The sequence below is a fragment of the Lepidochelys kempii genome, chromosome 2 (assembly GCF_965140285.1).
Source record: "Lepidochelys kempii isolate rLepKem1 chromosome 2, rLepKem1.hap1, whole genome shotgun sequence".
NCBI classification, from domain to species: domain Eukaryota; kingdom Metazoa; phylum Chordata; order Testudines; family Cheloniidae; genus Lepidochelys; species Lepidochelys kempii.
Window position 1 is genome coordinate 189,487,761 of NC_136381.1, and position 16,827 is coordinate 189,504,587.

The 16,827-nt window shown below is 41.2% G+C and overlaps 1 protein-coding gene across 1 annotated transcript in view; it reads right to left on the minus strand.

Moving 5' to 3' along the window:
• TGM4 (transglutaminase 4) overlaps positions 1 to 16,827 on the minus strand; it is a 61,018-nt gene that overhangs the window by 43,107 nt on the left and 1,084 nt on the right. The window contains exon 2 of the mRNA XM_073333138.2: positions 3,202 to 3,324. Within this exon, the coding sequence (XP_073189239.1) occupies positions 3,202 to 3,217 (16 nt within the window). The 5' untranslated portion in view covers positions 3,218 to 3,324. The remainder of the gene's footprint in view (positions 1 to 3,201; positions 3,325 to 16,827) is intronic.

A 16,827-nucleotide genomic window follows, 5' to 3' on the forward strand; every position in this document is an offset into this window, starting at 1 on the left:
AAGAGAAGGCACAGGGGAGACACAACAACAGTTTTCATATATGAAAAAGGTTATTATAAAGAGGACCGTGATCAATTGTTCTCCATGTCCACCGAGGGCAGGACAAGTAGTAACCAGCTTAGTTTGCAGCAAGGAATATTGAGGCTGGATCTTAGGAAAAACTTTCTAATTATATGCACCAGAACTAGTTACCAAGAGAGATTGTGGAATTCCCATCACTGTAGGTTTTTAAGAACAGGTTGGACAAACACGTCTCAGGGATGGTCTAGGTTTAGTTGGTCCTGCCTCAGCATGGTTGGGGACGGACTAGTCACCTCTAGAGGTCCCTTCTAATCCTTCATTTCTGTGACTTCATGGTACCATGGAGGCAGTTGAACCCACCTTCCATGAACAAGGGAGGAGAGCCACATGCATAGGGACCCCTCCATACACAGACTGGGATCATGATCTGGCTCACTGTTAGGCCCAGCATTTTAATGCTTACAGCTCCTAAATCTAGTAGTTACAGAATTAATTTAAAAATGGGGGTGGTAGAGGGCATGTGTTTGGCTTCAGTGGGAGTAAGGATTACTCAGGAGAGCTTCTGGATTGTGGAATTGAGCCTTTAAGCTTTGGTAGGATGGTTTAGAGTCAGACCAGGTGACAAATTACAATTTGGACTGTAGAATTTACTATCCGGATTTAATAGCAATCATTTACCACTACAATGGGGACCTGTGTGCAGGCTTCTTCTTGGAGCCAAGCTCAAAGCAGCAGAGATGAAAGAGTCCCTAAGAACTTCCCACTGAAGCCTGCCCATGGGGATCTGTAGCACAACTTGAACTCTGTTAGGTGATGATTTACCTCAGGATCTGTATTTTGTAAGGCAGCCCAGTTTCTTACATAACAAGCAGCACAAAGGGCCATTGTACTGTAAACAGTTCAGTGACAATGACAAGCTACTCATCATTGCACTGAACTTATTAACAAGGAAAAGGGGAGTTAAACATGCAAGTGGGTGCATATATTTTATATCTATCTGTTCGCCGAAATTGCAGGAGAGAAACTGAAGCAGAAGAAAATCTGTATAGTTGGGAAGTACACTTAGGGCCATTAGAGGGAGATCTGGAGAACTGAAAAGAAGAACCCACTGGGCATGGGCGGCAGTGAAAGAGGTGCCAGGAGTGCTGTGGCACCAGCAATTCAGTAACTAATCGAAAGGAAAAGTGCATGCTGGGTGTATTTGTCCCTGCCTGCTCTATGGTTTGGAAATGGTCAGTCCTACAGAGATGAAAGAAAAGAAGATAGTAGTAGAAAATAATACACAAGGAGGATGGCAGGCAAACAGCTGGTAGACAGATTGCGCATGGAAGAAGTCGGGGAAAGATGAACTTGGGACTCTCAGTGATAGGCTTGAGAACTCGTTTGGACACATAATACGACCAGCACAGAACGACCAGGACAGAAACCACAGGCAGAAGAGGACAGAAAGAATGGCATGGAAGACTGAGGGGATATATGATGGAAAGATTCTGTCAAGAAAAGCCTGAAGAGAAAAGGCTGGAACTCCAAGACCTATGAACCCAGGACATGGACCAGAAAGACAGGCAAAGAATCCTGGACCCCTCCGACTCTGTGTAAACAGGAAAAGGAGTGAAGAAGAAATGTATGTATCTTAACTTTAGCTTAACTTCTGTACTTGGAAAGATAATGGAGCAAATAATTAAGCAATCAAATTGCAAACACCTAGAAGATAATAAGGTGATAAATAACAATCAGCATGGATTTGTCAAGAACAAACCAATCTGATAGCTTTCTTTGACGGGGTACCAAGCCTTGTAGATGAGGGGAACACATGATGTGGTATATCTTGACTTTAGTTAGGCTTTTGATAGTGTCTCCCATGACCTTCTCATAAACAAACTAGGGAAATACAACCTAGATGGAGCTACTATAAGGTGGGTGCATAACTGCTTGGAAAATCATTCCCAGAGAGTAGTTTTCAGTGGTTCAGTCATGCTGGAAGGACATAAAGAGTGGGGTCCCGCAGGGATAGGTTCTGGGTCTGATTCTGTTCAATATCTCCATCCATGATTTAGATAATGGCATAGAAAGTACAGTACACTTATAAAGTTTGTGGACGTTGCCAAGCTGGGAGGGGCTGCAAGTGCTTTGGAGGATAGAATTAAAATTCAAAATCATCTGAACAAACTGGAGAAATGTTCTGAAGTAAATAGAATGAAATTCAATAAGGACAAATGCAAAGTACTCCACTTAGAAAGGAACAATCAGTTGCACACATACAAAATGGGAAATGACTGCCTAGGAAGGAGTACTGGGGAAAGGGATCTGCGGGGCATAGGGGACCACAAGCTAAATATGAGTCAACAGTGTAACGCTGTTGCAAAAAAACCAAACATCATTCTGGGATGTATTAGCAGGAGTATTGTAAGCAAGACACGAGAAGTAATTCTTCCGCTTTACTGCATGCTGATTAGACCTCAACTGGAGTACTGTGTCCAGTTCTGGGTGCCACATTTCAGGAAAGATATGGACAAATTGGAGAAAGTCCAGAGCAGAGCAACAAAAATGATTAAAGGTCTAGAAAACATGACCTATGAGGGAAGATTGAAAACATTGGGTTTATTTAGTCTGGAGAAGAGAAGATTGAGAGGGGACATGATTACAGTTTTCAAGTACATAAAAGGTTGTTACAAGGAGGAGGGAGAAAATTTGTTCTTCTTAACCTCTGACGATCGGACAAGGAGGAATGGGGTTAAATTGCAGCAAGGGGGGTTTAGGTTGGACATTAGGAAAAACTTCCTAACTGTCAGAGTGGTTAAGCACTGGAATAAATTGCCTAGGGAGGTTGTGGAATCTCTATCATTGGGAATTTTTAAGAGCTGGTTGGACAAACCCCTGTCAGGGATGGTCTAGATAATACTTAGTCCTGCCTTGAGTCCGGGGACTGGACTAGATGACTTCTCAAGGTCCCTTCCAGTTTTATGATTCTGTGATTCTATATAGCAAGCTCAGACTCGTCTCAGAACTTCATCAGCTTATGTTCCCTTTCCTCTGTAATGAACATGTGTTGCCAGCAACAAACACACTAACTAGACACATTACAAATAGCTTCAGATCAGGTTCTTAGTGCAGGAGCTTGCCAAAAAGCAACTCCTGCGCATACACTGGTCTTACAGCTTACGAAGTTTTAAAACTCACCAGCTGGCTGACTCATGATCCTTTCTGGTCTTGTGTCCTGAAGTACTGGCAAAGCCCGTCGTCACTTCTGCCACCTTCCTCTGATCACGTAGAAGGAAGCAGCCCCTTTTTATCAGAAGCTGGCTTTGAAATGACAGCATGTACGGTGCCAAGGGGTGGTGTTTGGAAAGAGGGAGTTGATGTGAAAGAATTAATACAATTTACACTGCACACATAAAACCCTAAATACCAACAACATATAAATCACAACAGATCTGACTGGTGACTTAGCTGCAATCAATGACAATAATAGTTCCACAGAATCCGGTAACTCCAGAGCGTGTGGGCGTGTGTGTTTTTACGAGTTTATTCTTTCTCAAAACTGGATGCTGTAGTGTCTAGGTTGCAACCTGCTTTATCCCCTTGAAAATAAACTGTTTCCACTGAAAGCATTTTAATAAACATTGTGGATACATTTCTATTAGGCTTTGTAAATTCTCGTTTGAACAGAACATATATTCTGTGCCTACCTGTGGACCCTAGAGACTACATACCAAGAGACTATGGAACGGTTGAAAAGATTAATTTGGCATCTATACTCCAGAGGCCTTTGCACCCTAATCCCTGGCCATACACTAGCACATTTAGGGCCTGATCTATTGCTGGTCATTGGTGTCACTTAGTAAGTTTTTTAAATTGACTTCAATGGGCTCTGGATCAAGATTTTGGAGCCTTGCAGTTTTGTTGATCTGTGTCACAGTTCACCTTAATCCATCACTTTACTTTATGATGCTCCTGAACCTCTATGTATTGGGAGTCCCACACCAGCCTCCCTCCTCTCTCCCCGCCACCTCCCGGGGTATTCTACTAATCAGTGGGAGTATCCTTGTCTAATATGAGCCCTGGTATATGAAGCAAGGTGAGATTCTTCCTGTGCCCTCATATCAATCTGACCCTGTCATGAAAGGCCCCTGGATGCTGATCTCTGAAGACTGATTTTTTGTGAAGGTTGGTAAGGGGATTTCAATTTTAAGATGCAGTAACATTTTACACAGTCATGGTTTCAACTCTTTCCATGTTTGTAGCAGATTGACTCTGTCCTGCTTAGGCAGAAGTCATCCTCTATCTTTGCTAAATCAAGTAAATGGAGTTTAGTTGACAATCGGGCAGTGTTTCAACAGTTTTTTCTCTTGGGTTCCAGACTATTGATAACAGCAATTCCACTCCCCCACTCCCTTTTTTTATGTTTCCATAACAAGTGGCTACAATCGTTAGTCACTTCACTTGTATTCATAATGAGCCGGGCTAATAAGGCTCTTTACTTAACAGAAGCAGGAGTGGCACTGAGTTGGCAAACTTCCTCCTGTTTTATTGAGCAGCTCAGCTAACTTTGGACCTAAGCTACCTCCATCAGTTTGGGCTCAGAGTCCTAGAATCAAAGACTCAGTTTAACGTTCACTTGGGCTCTCGGCAGCCTGTAAACCCGAAGCTTCCCGCTTCTTGTGTTATGAGGAGGACTCTTGCAGTACATTCAGTTCCTAAGGGTTCATCTACACTGGAATAAAAGACCTGCAGAACGGCCGTGGCTGGCCCAGGTCATCTATCTGGGTTTGGGGTGCAGGACTAAAAATTGCAGTGTAGATGTTCGGGCTTGGGTTGGCACCTGAGTGAGCGGGGAGGAGCCCAGAGCTTGGGCTCCTCTCTAAACCCAAATGTCTACACCACAATTTTACAGCCCTGTAGCCTCAGCCCCGGATGCCTGAGTTGGCTGACATGGGCCAGCCACGGGTATCTAATTGCAGTGTAGACATAGCATGTGCAGTGAAATCTGAGGATGTTAGAACACATACGTTAAATCCTGCTGCCTCTGAAGTCTATGGGTGCTTTGCCCTTTCTTTCTTTTTCTTAATATTGGTAGTATCTTATCTAGGAAGAGTCCTGGGTAGGATCGCTGGGTGAAGTCCCTGAGGTTAGAGATTTCCTTTGGGGAGTGGGAAGACAACTGAGATCACCCCAGAAGCTGCATAAAGGACCTGATCCAAAGCCCAATGAAGTCAATAGCTTGTCTAATTTAGCCAGGACTAAAGTCAACAAAAGAAGACTAGGACAGGAGCTCATTGGAGTCAGTGGCCATTGGCTTTAGTGGGCTTTGTATCAGGCCTTGAATGGGCTTTTTATGTGTTGCAGCTCCACAGAATGTCACTGTGGAGATATAGTAGTGATTTAGGGTCCTTAGGTCACAGAGGAATGTCCAGGCACTGGACAAATTCAGATTTAAATTGCTAAAGCTGTGTCAGATATATTTATGGGGGAAAATTTCCCTAATGCAGCTCTGGCATTATTGAGCATCATCCATACACTGTCTCCCTCCTGCCCATGCTAGATTTTTCAAGTTCGAGAGTGGGGCTGCTACATTATTTGTGGTCTACGTCTTTATGTCTCACAAGAAGGTAGTAAAATATCCTCTTCCTTTCTCTTGCTTTGGCCAAGTAAGGCATTGTTAATACACAAACAATGAAGACCCTTCTCATCCATGGAGGAAATGGAAGTATTTTTAGTACATACCATCTATCTGGTCTCTTTTTGTTGACTTTAGATAACTTGGATTAACTGTAGGATACAGAGCAAGTACTTTCATGGTAGTTTTGTCTATATAGTGAGAGACCTTTAGAATACCTATTGATTAAATTACTGCACAGTGAGTCACCAGAACTTGAAATTGTATACTGGGCAGAGCTATAATTAATGTTATTCTTCTGTACGCAAGGATGAAATAAAACAAAAGCAGAGAAATCAGTATCACCAACCAGCACTTATTTCCCTATTTGAGAGTTCACGCCTCATTGTAGTTTTAGCCTCTGAGTAGTTAAAAATTCTTACAAGAAAGGAAACTCCCAAGGTATGGCAACAAAGACTCATTACATGCTAGAAAAACCAATCAGCAGCATTATAGTATACATAATTTGCAAACAACAAAAGGCTCCGTCACATATTTAGTTATAGGTTTTTCGTCTTTTATTGCATAAACAGTTAGGCCTACCATAGGCGCTGACTCCATGAGTGCTCTGGGGCTGGAGCATCCACAGAAAAAAAAAATAGTGGGTGCTCAGCACCCACTGGCAGCCCCGCGGATCAGCGCCGCCTCCTCCTCCCTGCCAGCACCTCCCGCCCACTGGCGGCCCTGCCAATCAGCTCCTCCCCCACCCCACCACCAGTGCCTCCCAAGATCAGCTGTTCAGCTGTGTGAAGGAAGAGGCGGGGAAAGGGGGTGGGAAGAAACGGGACAGGGACTTGAGGGATGGGGCGGAGTGGGGGTGGGGCAGGGGTCGAGCACTCCCCAGGAACTGAGGAAGTCAGCGCCTATGTGTAATATAATGCTGTATTTTTCAGAAGTGACTAATGATTTGGGTGCCTCCATTTTTGGGGTGCCTGATTTGAGTCATCTTAAAGAGGCCTGATTTTTAGGGTGGGGTATCCACTACTTTCCAAAAATCAGGCCCTTTAAAAGTTGTCTTGGGCTGAGCACCTAAATATGGAGGCTCCCAAAAGCACCCGTCTTTGCTAAGAATTTAAGCTTTTGTATCTATACACAGTTGTCATGTTTCAAACGCTTTTGAAATGTAAACTAATCCTCCCAACACCCCTGTGAGGTAAACATTACTCCAATTTTACAGAGAAACTTAGGCAGAGAAGTTGTACCTTACCAAAGAGTGAGCGATATATAAACTTAAATATAGTCACATAAGCCACCCATTGAGACTCTGATTCAACAAGGTACTTAAGCCCATGCCTAACTTTAAGTTCAAACAGTCTTTCGTTGGCTTCTGTGGGCCTACTCCCATGCTTAAAGTTAGGTGCATACTGAATCATGGCCTGAGTAACTGAACAAGGGTATAAAAATCAAACTCTGTCTGAAGATAATTTGTGCACAGTAAGATATTACATTTTGTATATCAATAATTTGGTTTATCAATATAAATTTGTATATCACAAATGGTTTGTGCAGCTGTACTAAAGAGACCCAAATACAGATACGACCAATAGGGTAGTAAAATGCGTATTTATTTTAAAACATTTTCATTATCAAATGCTAGCCTAAAATATTATCTCATGGAATAAAATGAGACACATACACTGACAGACCCTCTGTTGTAGGGCCAGATCCTCATCTGGGGTAAGTCAGTGCATCTCCATTGAAATTGCTGGAGCTACACCGATTTACCATCACTTTAGGATCTGGCCCATAGTTTTCAAGCTGGATCTTATTTGAGATTCTGTTTTGTTTCTTCTCCATTTAAGTATGATTCTGCTTCTGTAAAGATGCATTTCATAATAAAAATAGTAATAATAATAAATCTAAACAAATAATATAATCTGAGTGCTCTCATGAATATTATATCTCAGATGAATATACACTGGTTCACAAACACTCTGACTTGCATATTTTAAATATGGGCTGTGACAGAAGTGCATCAGATATTATCCTGACACATTCCATGTGTATGCCAGGCAAAGTCTCCTTTGATCTTACGAGCCAACTTGAGCACAAAGGGCAACAAGATGTCAGTGTTTCATGTAGGTTTACCATACCCAAGCCTGCAATGGTTCCAAAATGTCTGAGTTTAGCTTCTTAAGAACCTTTTTTTCTTCAGTTTAAATATAAAAAGTAATCAAAATCCAAGCGCTTATGCAAACATTGTCAATTTCACCTATTAGAGTAAAGCTAGTTATATCTGGTAAACCCTTCCCAGGTAGTGGGACAGATTCCAAATCCAGAGAAGGCTGAGTCTGTCACAGAATAAAGCCCTATGATTTTCTCTATATGAATGGGGAAGGATTTTCCTTTTCAGTTTGTCTTTTTGTTGGGAAAGAAGCTTTGCACCCACACAAAGCAACACTGATCTCCCTCGCCCACTGATATCACTCCTCAAGGCCACCGGTAACAAACCGAAAAGGAGTACTTGTGGCACCTTAGAGACTAACCAATTTATTTGAGCATGAGCTTTCGTGAGCTACAGCTCACTTCATCGGATGCATACCGTGGAAACTGCAGCAGATATTATATACACACAGAGATCATGAAACAATACTTCCTCCCACCCCACTGTCCTACCAGCAGGACAGGGGGGTGGGAGGAGGTATAGTTTCATGATCTCTGTGTGTATATAATATCTGCTGCAGTTTCCACGGTATGCATCCGATGAAGTGAGCTGTAGCTCACGAAAGCTCATGCTCAAATAAATTGGTTAGTCTCTAAGGTGCCACAAGTACTCCTTTTCTTTTTGCGAATACAGACTAACACGGCTGTTACTCTGAAACCGGAAACAAACCGTATTCTTCCATCAGAGGACTGATAGGAATGAACCCTTTTTCAGCCTAACAGTGGCATCATTTAACTGCACAAAGTACCAACCGGCTGCCCATTATTTGGACCCACTGGAAGCTGAGGGTGCTTAGCACCTCTAAACAGCTCCAAATATATATTGAAGATGATGAAAGGAACATGTCTGAATGCGCAGGATCTTCAGGTTGGTAAACTTTTTTATTTCATACTTCTTTCTTAAGGGCTGGCTGTCTTCCTTCTGGACTATTCTTGAATTCTCATGTTTGAGCAAAAAATATAGTTGTTACTCTATGGTACCATCATTTTAGATGCAGTTGTGATAAAAAAAATAAATAGCTGAAATAGGCAGATCTTCCTTTTACAATTTCACCTTTAAAGTAGTACTGAGTGTCAGTGAATGCAATGAGTAATACTAAGTGAGCAGTATGGGAATAATAATTAAATAACTGCATTGACTTATTTTGTTTAGGAGAATCCATTCTCAACATACAGGATTCTGAAGACTATCCATCTTCAAGATCATCACCATTTTCTATAGTTACAGAATTATCTGTCAATGACAGAGTTTCAGTCACTTCATGTATGTCACATAGCCACAGTACATCACCTGTAGCAGAAAGAAAAAAAAATCTCCATAATCCAGAAACAAACATAAATTTGTGATAAGAACCAGCAGATTACAAAAAGATGTAATTGATGAAAAAATTGCCCGGTTTGTTTATCGCAACAAACTCTCCTTTCCGTGTGGTTGAGAACCCACACTTCATTAACATGGTTCAGTCATTAAGACCAGGATACAGTCCACCCAACAGAGCAGATATCGCAGGCAAATTGCTGGATAAAGTGTATCAAAGAGAAATTGAGCAGTGTGCAGAAGGTCTAGAGGATGAAATTGTTAACCTGAGTCTTGATGGGTGGAGCAATGTCCACAATGATCCTGTTGTATGTACTTGTGTGACAACAGAAGAAGGGAATATTTACCTTACAGAAACAATGGATATATCAGGAAATGCACATACAGCAGAATAGTTACAAGAAGTAGCAGTAAAAGCTATAACAAACTGTTTTAAAAAATTCAAATGTCTAGGATGCAGCTTGGTCACAGACAATGCTGCAAATGTATCCAAAATGAGAAGGCATTATTTAGAAAAGAGTCCCAAGCTAATAACATATGGTTGCAGTGCTCAATTGATGCACCTCCTTGCCAAAGACTTCAGTGTTCCAGAAATAAAGGCTAATGTTTAAATTGCAATATACTTCTGTAACAACCACTTTGCAGCAGCTGCTCTGAAAAAAGTGGAAGGAACCAAGCTAACTCTCCCACAAGACATGCAATAGAACTCAGTAGTAGAACTCAGTAGAACTGTTTTGAGAACGAGGTCTAGAACTGGCCAAATCTGATGACAGTTTGTGAACAAAATCGTGAGAAAATAGATGGCACCGTCACAGCCAAAGTTCTCAACATTGGGCTTAAGAGAAACGGTGAACACGTGCTGAGTACCCTGAAGCCTATTTCTGTAGCCTTGAACAAAATGCAGGGAAATAGCTGTTTTATTGCTGACGCTGTTGAAATTTGGAAGGAACCAAATGAGAGCTTAAAAAGAGAAATATGCAATGACAGAGTTAAATTACAAGCATTAAAAAAAAACAAATGGGGCAAGCACTATCTCCAGCTTATTTTCTTGCAAATATTCTCAATACTAGGTACTAGGGTCAGACCTTAACTGCTGAAGAAGAGTTGGCTATGACATGGACATCCAGCCATCATCCCTCCATAATGCCAACTATAATAAACTTCAAAGCTAAGGGTGAACCATTCAAGTAATATGTTTGCTGATGATGTTTTAAAGAAAGTCAGCCCAGTGAACTGGTGGAAGTCACTTAAGCACTTTGATTCAGAGACTGTTGAGGTGATGATCTCACTTTTAAACAGCAGTAGCTTCTTCTACCGGTGTAGAAAGAATATTTTCTTCCTTTGGACTAATTCATTCCAAGTTGAGAAACCGTTTGGGTGCTGAAAAAGCAGGAAAGCTTGTTTTTCTTTTCCAGATTATGAACAAACAGGAAAACGAAGGTGAAGATGACCGAGTTAGCTGCAGAAGCCAATATTTTAAGTTTCTCATGTTGATCTGGCTGACACAGTCTATTTAATTTTTGTTTTTAAATATTTCATTTAACTATTTTAGTTCAACAATTTTAACAAAAACAAACCTGATTTTAAAAAACTTGAATGTTTAACTAAATTCAAAAATTCATATGTTTGTTTTGTTAAAATATTATGTTTGCTGTTGAAGAAAAAAATCCAGAATACATAACATTATTGTTTTAGTTAAATAAAACAATTTAAATGTCTGTCTGGTGATGTTCTCCTCCTAATATAGCATGGCAAGAAAAACCTCCAAATATTAATGATTAACCTGTTGAATTGGAGATAGTTCACCTCCCAATGACTTCATAAATATTTGCTTCAATTACCTTTGGTAACTGAAATAACCAAACAATCATTCATTTTCTGATATAACTGTAAAACTAATCTGAAAAGTTTTCAATATAAATCACTTTAAAAGTGTATAGTACGTACCTTCTAAAAATGAAAACTACATTTATCTCTGAGTTGTGAAGAATATGTATTAAGGTTATAACAACCAACAAGAATGCACTTTTATGTAGAAATCCATGATTAAATCGAGTCTTCCTGACTAGTGATTTAAATCAAATCCACCCTGCCTACAACGAATACAGATGAATGAATTTATAGGCCAAGCCACCTCAAAGATCTAATGAGGCCAAAAAAAAAAAAAAGAAATATTTGAAACAAGCAAATGACAAGTACATTTCCAATATGCCATAACTTTAAACCTTCTTTCCTGGTTCCTACCAAACTTTCCAAAAAAGCTCTACCCAAGGATGAGATGGGACATGCAAAATTTCAGGAAAATCAGTTTCTTTTCAGGGTGGTAGTAAAAATTATGCTTCCAGGGGAATGGCAGCTTCAGTCTTAACTATGGCCCAAATATTGCTGCACCAGAATAAAGATTTTGATATAAAATGTTATAATTTTCAATGTATTACACAACGTATATATTTATATTATGTATTTCTGCATTTCATAAAACTTCTCCGAGTTTGCAGCAACAAATTACTTTCAAAACACAGACAACACCTAAAGCAAACAATCATTTTCTGACAATCATAAAAGGCGTTGATAAGAGTTAAATAAATCAGTAGAGCAAATACTGATTCAGGGGTAAAATGGTTTATCCACATGCAAAAACTATAGCAGTGGAAAACCAGGAAAATACTTGACCAAATACCTCTCCACCTTCAGCAAATGACGAGAGGTGTGCGCGCGTGCATGAGAAAACAGGAATTTCAAAATCGTTGTTTTAGAAAAATATGTTTCCTTTTTCAGGCCTCCCTTCTTTTTTCTACAGTAAAAACAATGGTCTTTCATGTTTATTAGGGTTCTTTTGTATCTAGATTAAACAAAATTAATACAGGATAAGAAAATATACGTGAGTTTAAGAAAACTGCATCTCTGCCAACCCACACTGAAACTCAAACTAACAGTTATAAGCAAACAAGGAGATGATCCTGCAAAGATGTGCATGCCTGGGCCTCTTTGTATAGGGGAGCAGTCCCATAGCACGGCATAAAGTTACTTAGGTGGCCATGTTATTGCAGGTTCAGGTCCTTTGACCTTGATCCTAGCAACTAGCACACGTGTGATTTTATGTAGGTGAACAGTCCCATTGAATTTGACTGGATTGTTCATGAGTGTAAAATTACACACCTTCGTCCATCTCTGCAGGCTCAGGGCGATGGTATTTGCACTTACTGGCAGTACAACAAACTGTGATTTCAGTAACGTGGAAAATCTGGAAAAAATCTACCCAGAGTCCCGTTGGTGTAACAGATCAGAATCTGGCCCAGTAACTCAGAGTGGAAAGCTATCAATGGTCTCAAGTTCTGTGATGTAGGAGTGTAGTGAAAAAGAAAAAAAGTCACTCAACCAGCCTAACTCCTAGATTAAGAAACACATGGCCATGAGCCATCAGAAGCTGCAAAACAGGGTACTACACTGAAATATGGAACGTATAGGAGCTGATTCAGTGGTTAGCAAGTTTCTTTGTTTGCTTTCAATGAAAACAATCTAGACATTGCATGAATAGATTTGCAATATTTATAGTAAAAAATGTGATTTTTTTTAGATAGTGGGCACGCTGTGACTGCTGCTTACCACACCAATCACGATAGTTTCACTGTTACCTTGTCCGCCTTCCCATTTGTTACTTCCGCCTTCTGTGCCTTGTCTCATACTTCAATTATAAACTCTTTGGGGCTGGGACATCTTTTTTATTATGAATGTGTACAGTGCTGATCCCAGAGGGGCCTCTGTGCACTAATGCAATATCAATACCAATAATACCTCATCATTCAGAAGCAGATTCCTGAAGACTTCTGATGCCTGGTATAAATGATACAATATTTTCAGTGCTTCTGAGTCAAGCCTGACCTATTATTACTATTCAGCAAGCACTCTTCCTTAATCACTGTGCACTGAGAACAAAAAATATCAGGATTATTAAACGTACTTGGAAACCAGAACAGAATTACACATTCCTTTATAGGATCTGAAAGTAATTGATTATTATTTCTCTAAGAACTGAATCAATACTATAACAGACTACTCACTGCTCGGTTAGCACAGCAAAGCAAAAGGAGAACACTCTCTAAATGCCAGGCGTTAGTAGGATTGTAGATTAGTGTTCTGTTGTGTTCTCAAACACCAACTCTCTCTCCCCTCCCTGCTTCCCAGCAGCTGCATTCAGAGTAACACTATGGCTAGTCAAGTCCAGGGAGGCTAGACTCAAATGGGTGAGCAGCCCAGTGTCTGTGGGTCGGCTGTGAAACAGCAACTGATAAAGATCAGGCTGAGCCTAAGCTTTGCAACCATCAGGTCTTGCACTACAGCCTCTCTTTCAGAAAACAGCTGAACAATTTTGGCTAGTCCACACTAGAAAGCTGCACTTTTAAAACCTCTCTCAGTCTAGTTAAAGCAGTACAACCCCAGCGGTATAGATCCTGCTACCTTCGTATAAAGGTCCTTTATACAGGTACAGCTATTCTCACAGGGGAAGGGGAAGAATTATAGCAGTATAAGGCACCTTTTTTATTTTTTGTATTATCATAATGCCGAGGAGCCCTCATCATGGACCATTGTGCTCGGCTCTGTACAAACGAGGACTCAAATCTGTTTTCAGAGTGGTCACAATGTGAAGGAATACTGATTGTTTCTTCTGAGTTTGCCCTTATCTGCACGGAATGTCATTTCTCATCACATTGTCTAGTTTTGTTTGGTCCTTCTGAAGCTAACACCTGCTTCTAGCCTTGAGTAACCTAAAAAATTCAGCCTCATTCCCAAATTTTAGCACATCACCATTCACTCTCTTTCCCCAGGCACTAACAAACATGTTAAAGGCAGCGATGCAAGTAGAGTTTAACTCTTACTGGTACAGTACCGGCCCCTGACCCCGCTCACAAAAATGTTCCGTGACTAGAGCCCTGCACAGACACAAAATTTATACCTGGGGATGCGGATATCTGCAGATAGAAATCAGTGGCAAAAGGAGCAGGAGTGGGGATGCCATTCCAGGAGCCAGTGCCCCATGCCGCCAGCTCCTGCGGTGTGGCTGTACCGTCCCCAGCCCTGTCTTCCAGCGGGGCTGTACAGACCGCAGACAGGAGATGCGGTTGCGTGGAAGGGCTTGGAGCAGTACAGCCGTGCTAGAGGGGCTGCCGCCGTGGCGCGCTGGCTCCTGGGAGCGGCGGCCCCACATTCTTCTTCTTTGGCCGCTGTGGTTCCCAGGAGAGCCCTGCAGTTCAGCAGATACAGATTTCTATCTGCAGATATCCACATCCCCAGGTATAAATTTGTGTCTGTGCAGGGCTCTACAATTCATTCTTGAAAATGTGTCTTTCCAGTATGGCATTCCAGCAATAAATGGTATGGCGTCCTGACCGTACCAGCTTACTTGCACCACTAGTTAAAGGACAACTGTTATATTAAACCTATATATATTAAATATATATTATATTATATTAAACCTCCTTCCCTCTTGATCATAGACCAGTTATTTCTCCTCTTTGTTTTCTAATTCTGTCAACCAGTGAGTTGACAAACAAACAAAGGGATCAATTTAATGTGAACAATAACTCCTCCCCTTTCTGCAGGGCAGTTGTGAGTTAAGGAGAAGAGGCGAAGATTCTCAAGTGGTGTAAATCAGTGTGGCTCCTTGAGGATCTGACCCAGCGTGTCAGTCTTGGCTTTCAATTTCTTTGTCTGGATGTATCAGAAACTACACTTTTTGTTTCTTATTCGATAAACGGACACTCGGTGATAAAGGAACCAAAGAACAATGCTGCATAGTTCTCCTGAGAGGAAGGGATGGCTGCCAGCCACATGAATGCCATAGGACAGAGGTGCCAAGCGCCTCTGGCAACCTGAGGGTTAAGGCTTTGTAAAGATAAACACCTCTCTAATTTTAACACTCTGGGTCTTCTGAACTTCTTAATAAGGTGGCTACAGCGTACAGCTGACTGAGACTGCATAATACTGTAAAGGTGGCACACAAAGGGATATACACTGGGTATGTTCTTATTTTACTTCTTTATGATGTATGAAGGCACAAGAAGGTTTGTTTTCCGTAAACAAGCTTTTCCCACAATTGTGATTTTCTTAGAAATATGAGGAATGCCAAGTCTTGCCTTCCTGGCTCTTGCTGGAGAACTTCTTGGATGGCTCAGAAATATGGAGAGGCAGCTTTTTTCAGCCTTCAGCGGAAAGGACAGAAGTGCCGAAACTTTCGCAAACAGCCTTTTGCCATCTTCCCATTCTTTACATCTGCCTACTGCTCAGTTCTTACAACTTCTGACACAGCTGGTGCTGGCCCCTTTTGGAGCCAGCAGTGGTCTGACCAGCCCGGCAATTCCCATGTTCTCCGCATGTCTGAATTAAATAGGTTGAACCTACTCCATTCAATAGCTTTGAACCAATGTAAGCAAACAAGAATCGTCTCCCCCCTCAGCTAGTCGGTTTCTACTTCCTAGGTCTCTGTTTGTCAGAATCCTGTTAGCTCTGCAGTTATCAAGAGAGTCTTCAGGTTACACAAGACCTGAATTTCCAATGTGAAAAACACACTGAAAAAAGCACACACACCCAAAAAACATTTAAAAGACAAAACCAAACCAAATCAAGCCTATTTTAGATACCAGCAAGAAGAAACAAATGGTGCAAGCATAACGTCCACCTGCACCCCGCCTTTGCAGGTTACCTTTACACGTCTGGCAGATATTGAGCAGATCTGCCAGTGGTGACAAGCCAAAGATACTCACTGGCCAGGGTTCTGATAATGCAGGTGACTCAGATGGGCCCTGGATGAGAACTGGCTCTCTGAATTTGCGGACGTCAACCAAAATCATTTTAAATGTTCATTACAGATGGGCCTCTCAAGACGAGCAGGATATATTTTTAGAGTTGGTAGGATCACTTGCAGATCTAGAAGACTAGATAAACTTGGTAACCCTAATGTTTGGCCAAAGTGGTGCCTCCCATCTCTTATGAACATGCAGAATGCTAAAATTATGGCTAAAGGCCTCAGTTCCCATAGTTACAAGGAAATACTGATGAACTGGTGATCCCAGAACAAACTGATGAAATATCCAGCACAGAGGTGCAAATCCTTTTGTACCTTTGTTTCTTTGAATTAGGATTATTGTTAAAATTGCCTTCATAAAAGATGTGGTGAAAAAAGAATATACGTACCTTATAAGTCACACTTTCTGCAGAATGTGATGTACTGAACCTATACACATTCAGAAACCTAGAGGACCAAAGTCTATACTCAGCAATACTGGCATGAATCCAAACTAACTATGGAGGTCAGTGAAGTTTCTTTAGATTTACACTGGTATAACTGAGTGCAGAATTTTGGTCCAGATACTCTGCCAAAGGGCAGGTGCAGTATCAATTTAATATCCCGTATGCAAAGTCTTTCCCTTGACTCCAGTGACTCCTCTGACTTTCCATTGACTCCTTCCTTTCTGAAGGATTATGGCCGGCCCTTACAGGGAGCATAGACACGATGGTCCTTTTGCTCTGGCTCTTACGAGCCTATAAATATTTACAGAAATACTAAGGACCCCAAGTTTCCCCATTTCATCGTTTTGTTTTCCATTTTTTTGTTTGTTTCTGACCTGTATGCAATCCACTCCAGTGGCAAAATAAACTTATCGACTCATAG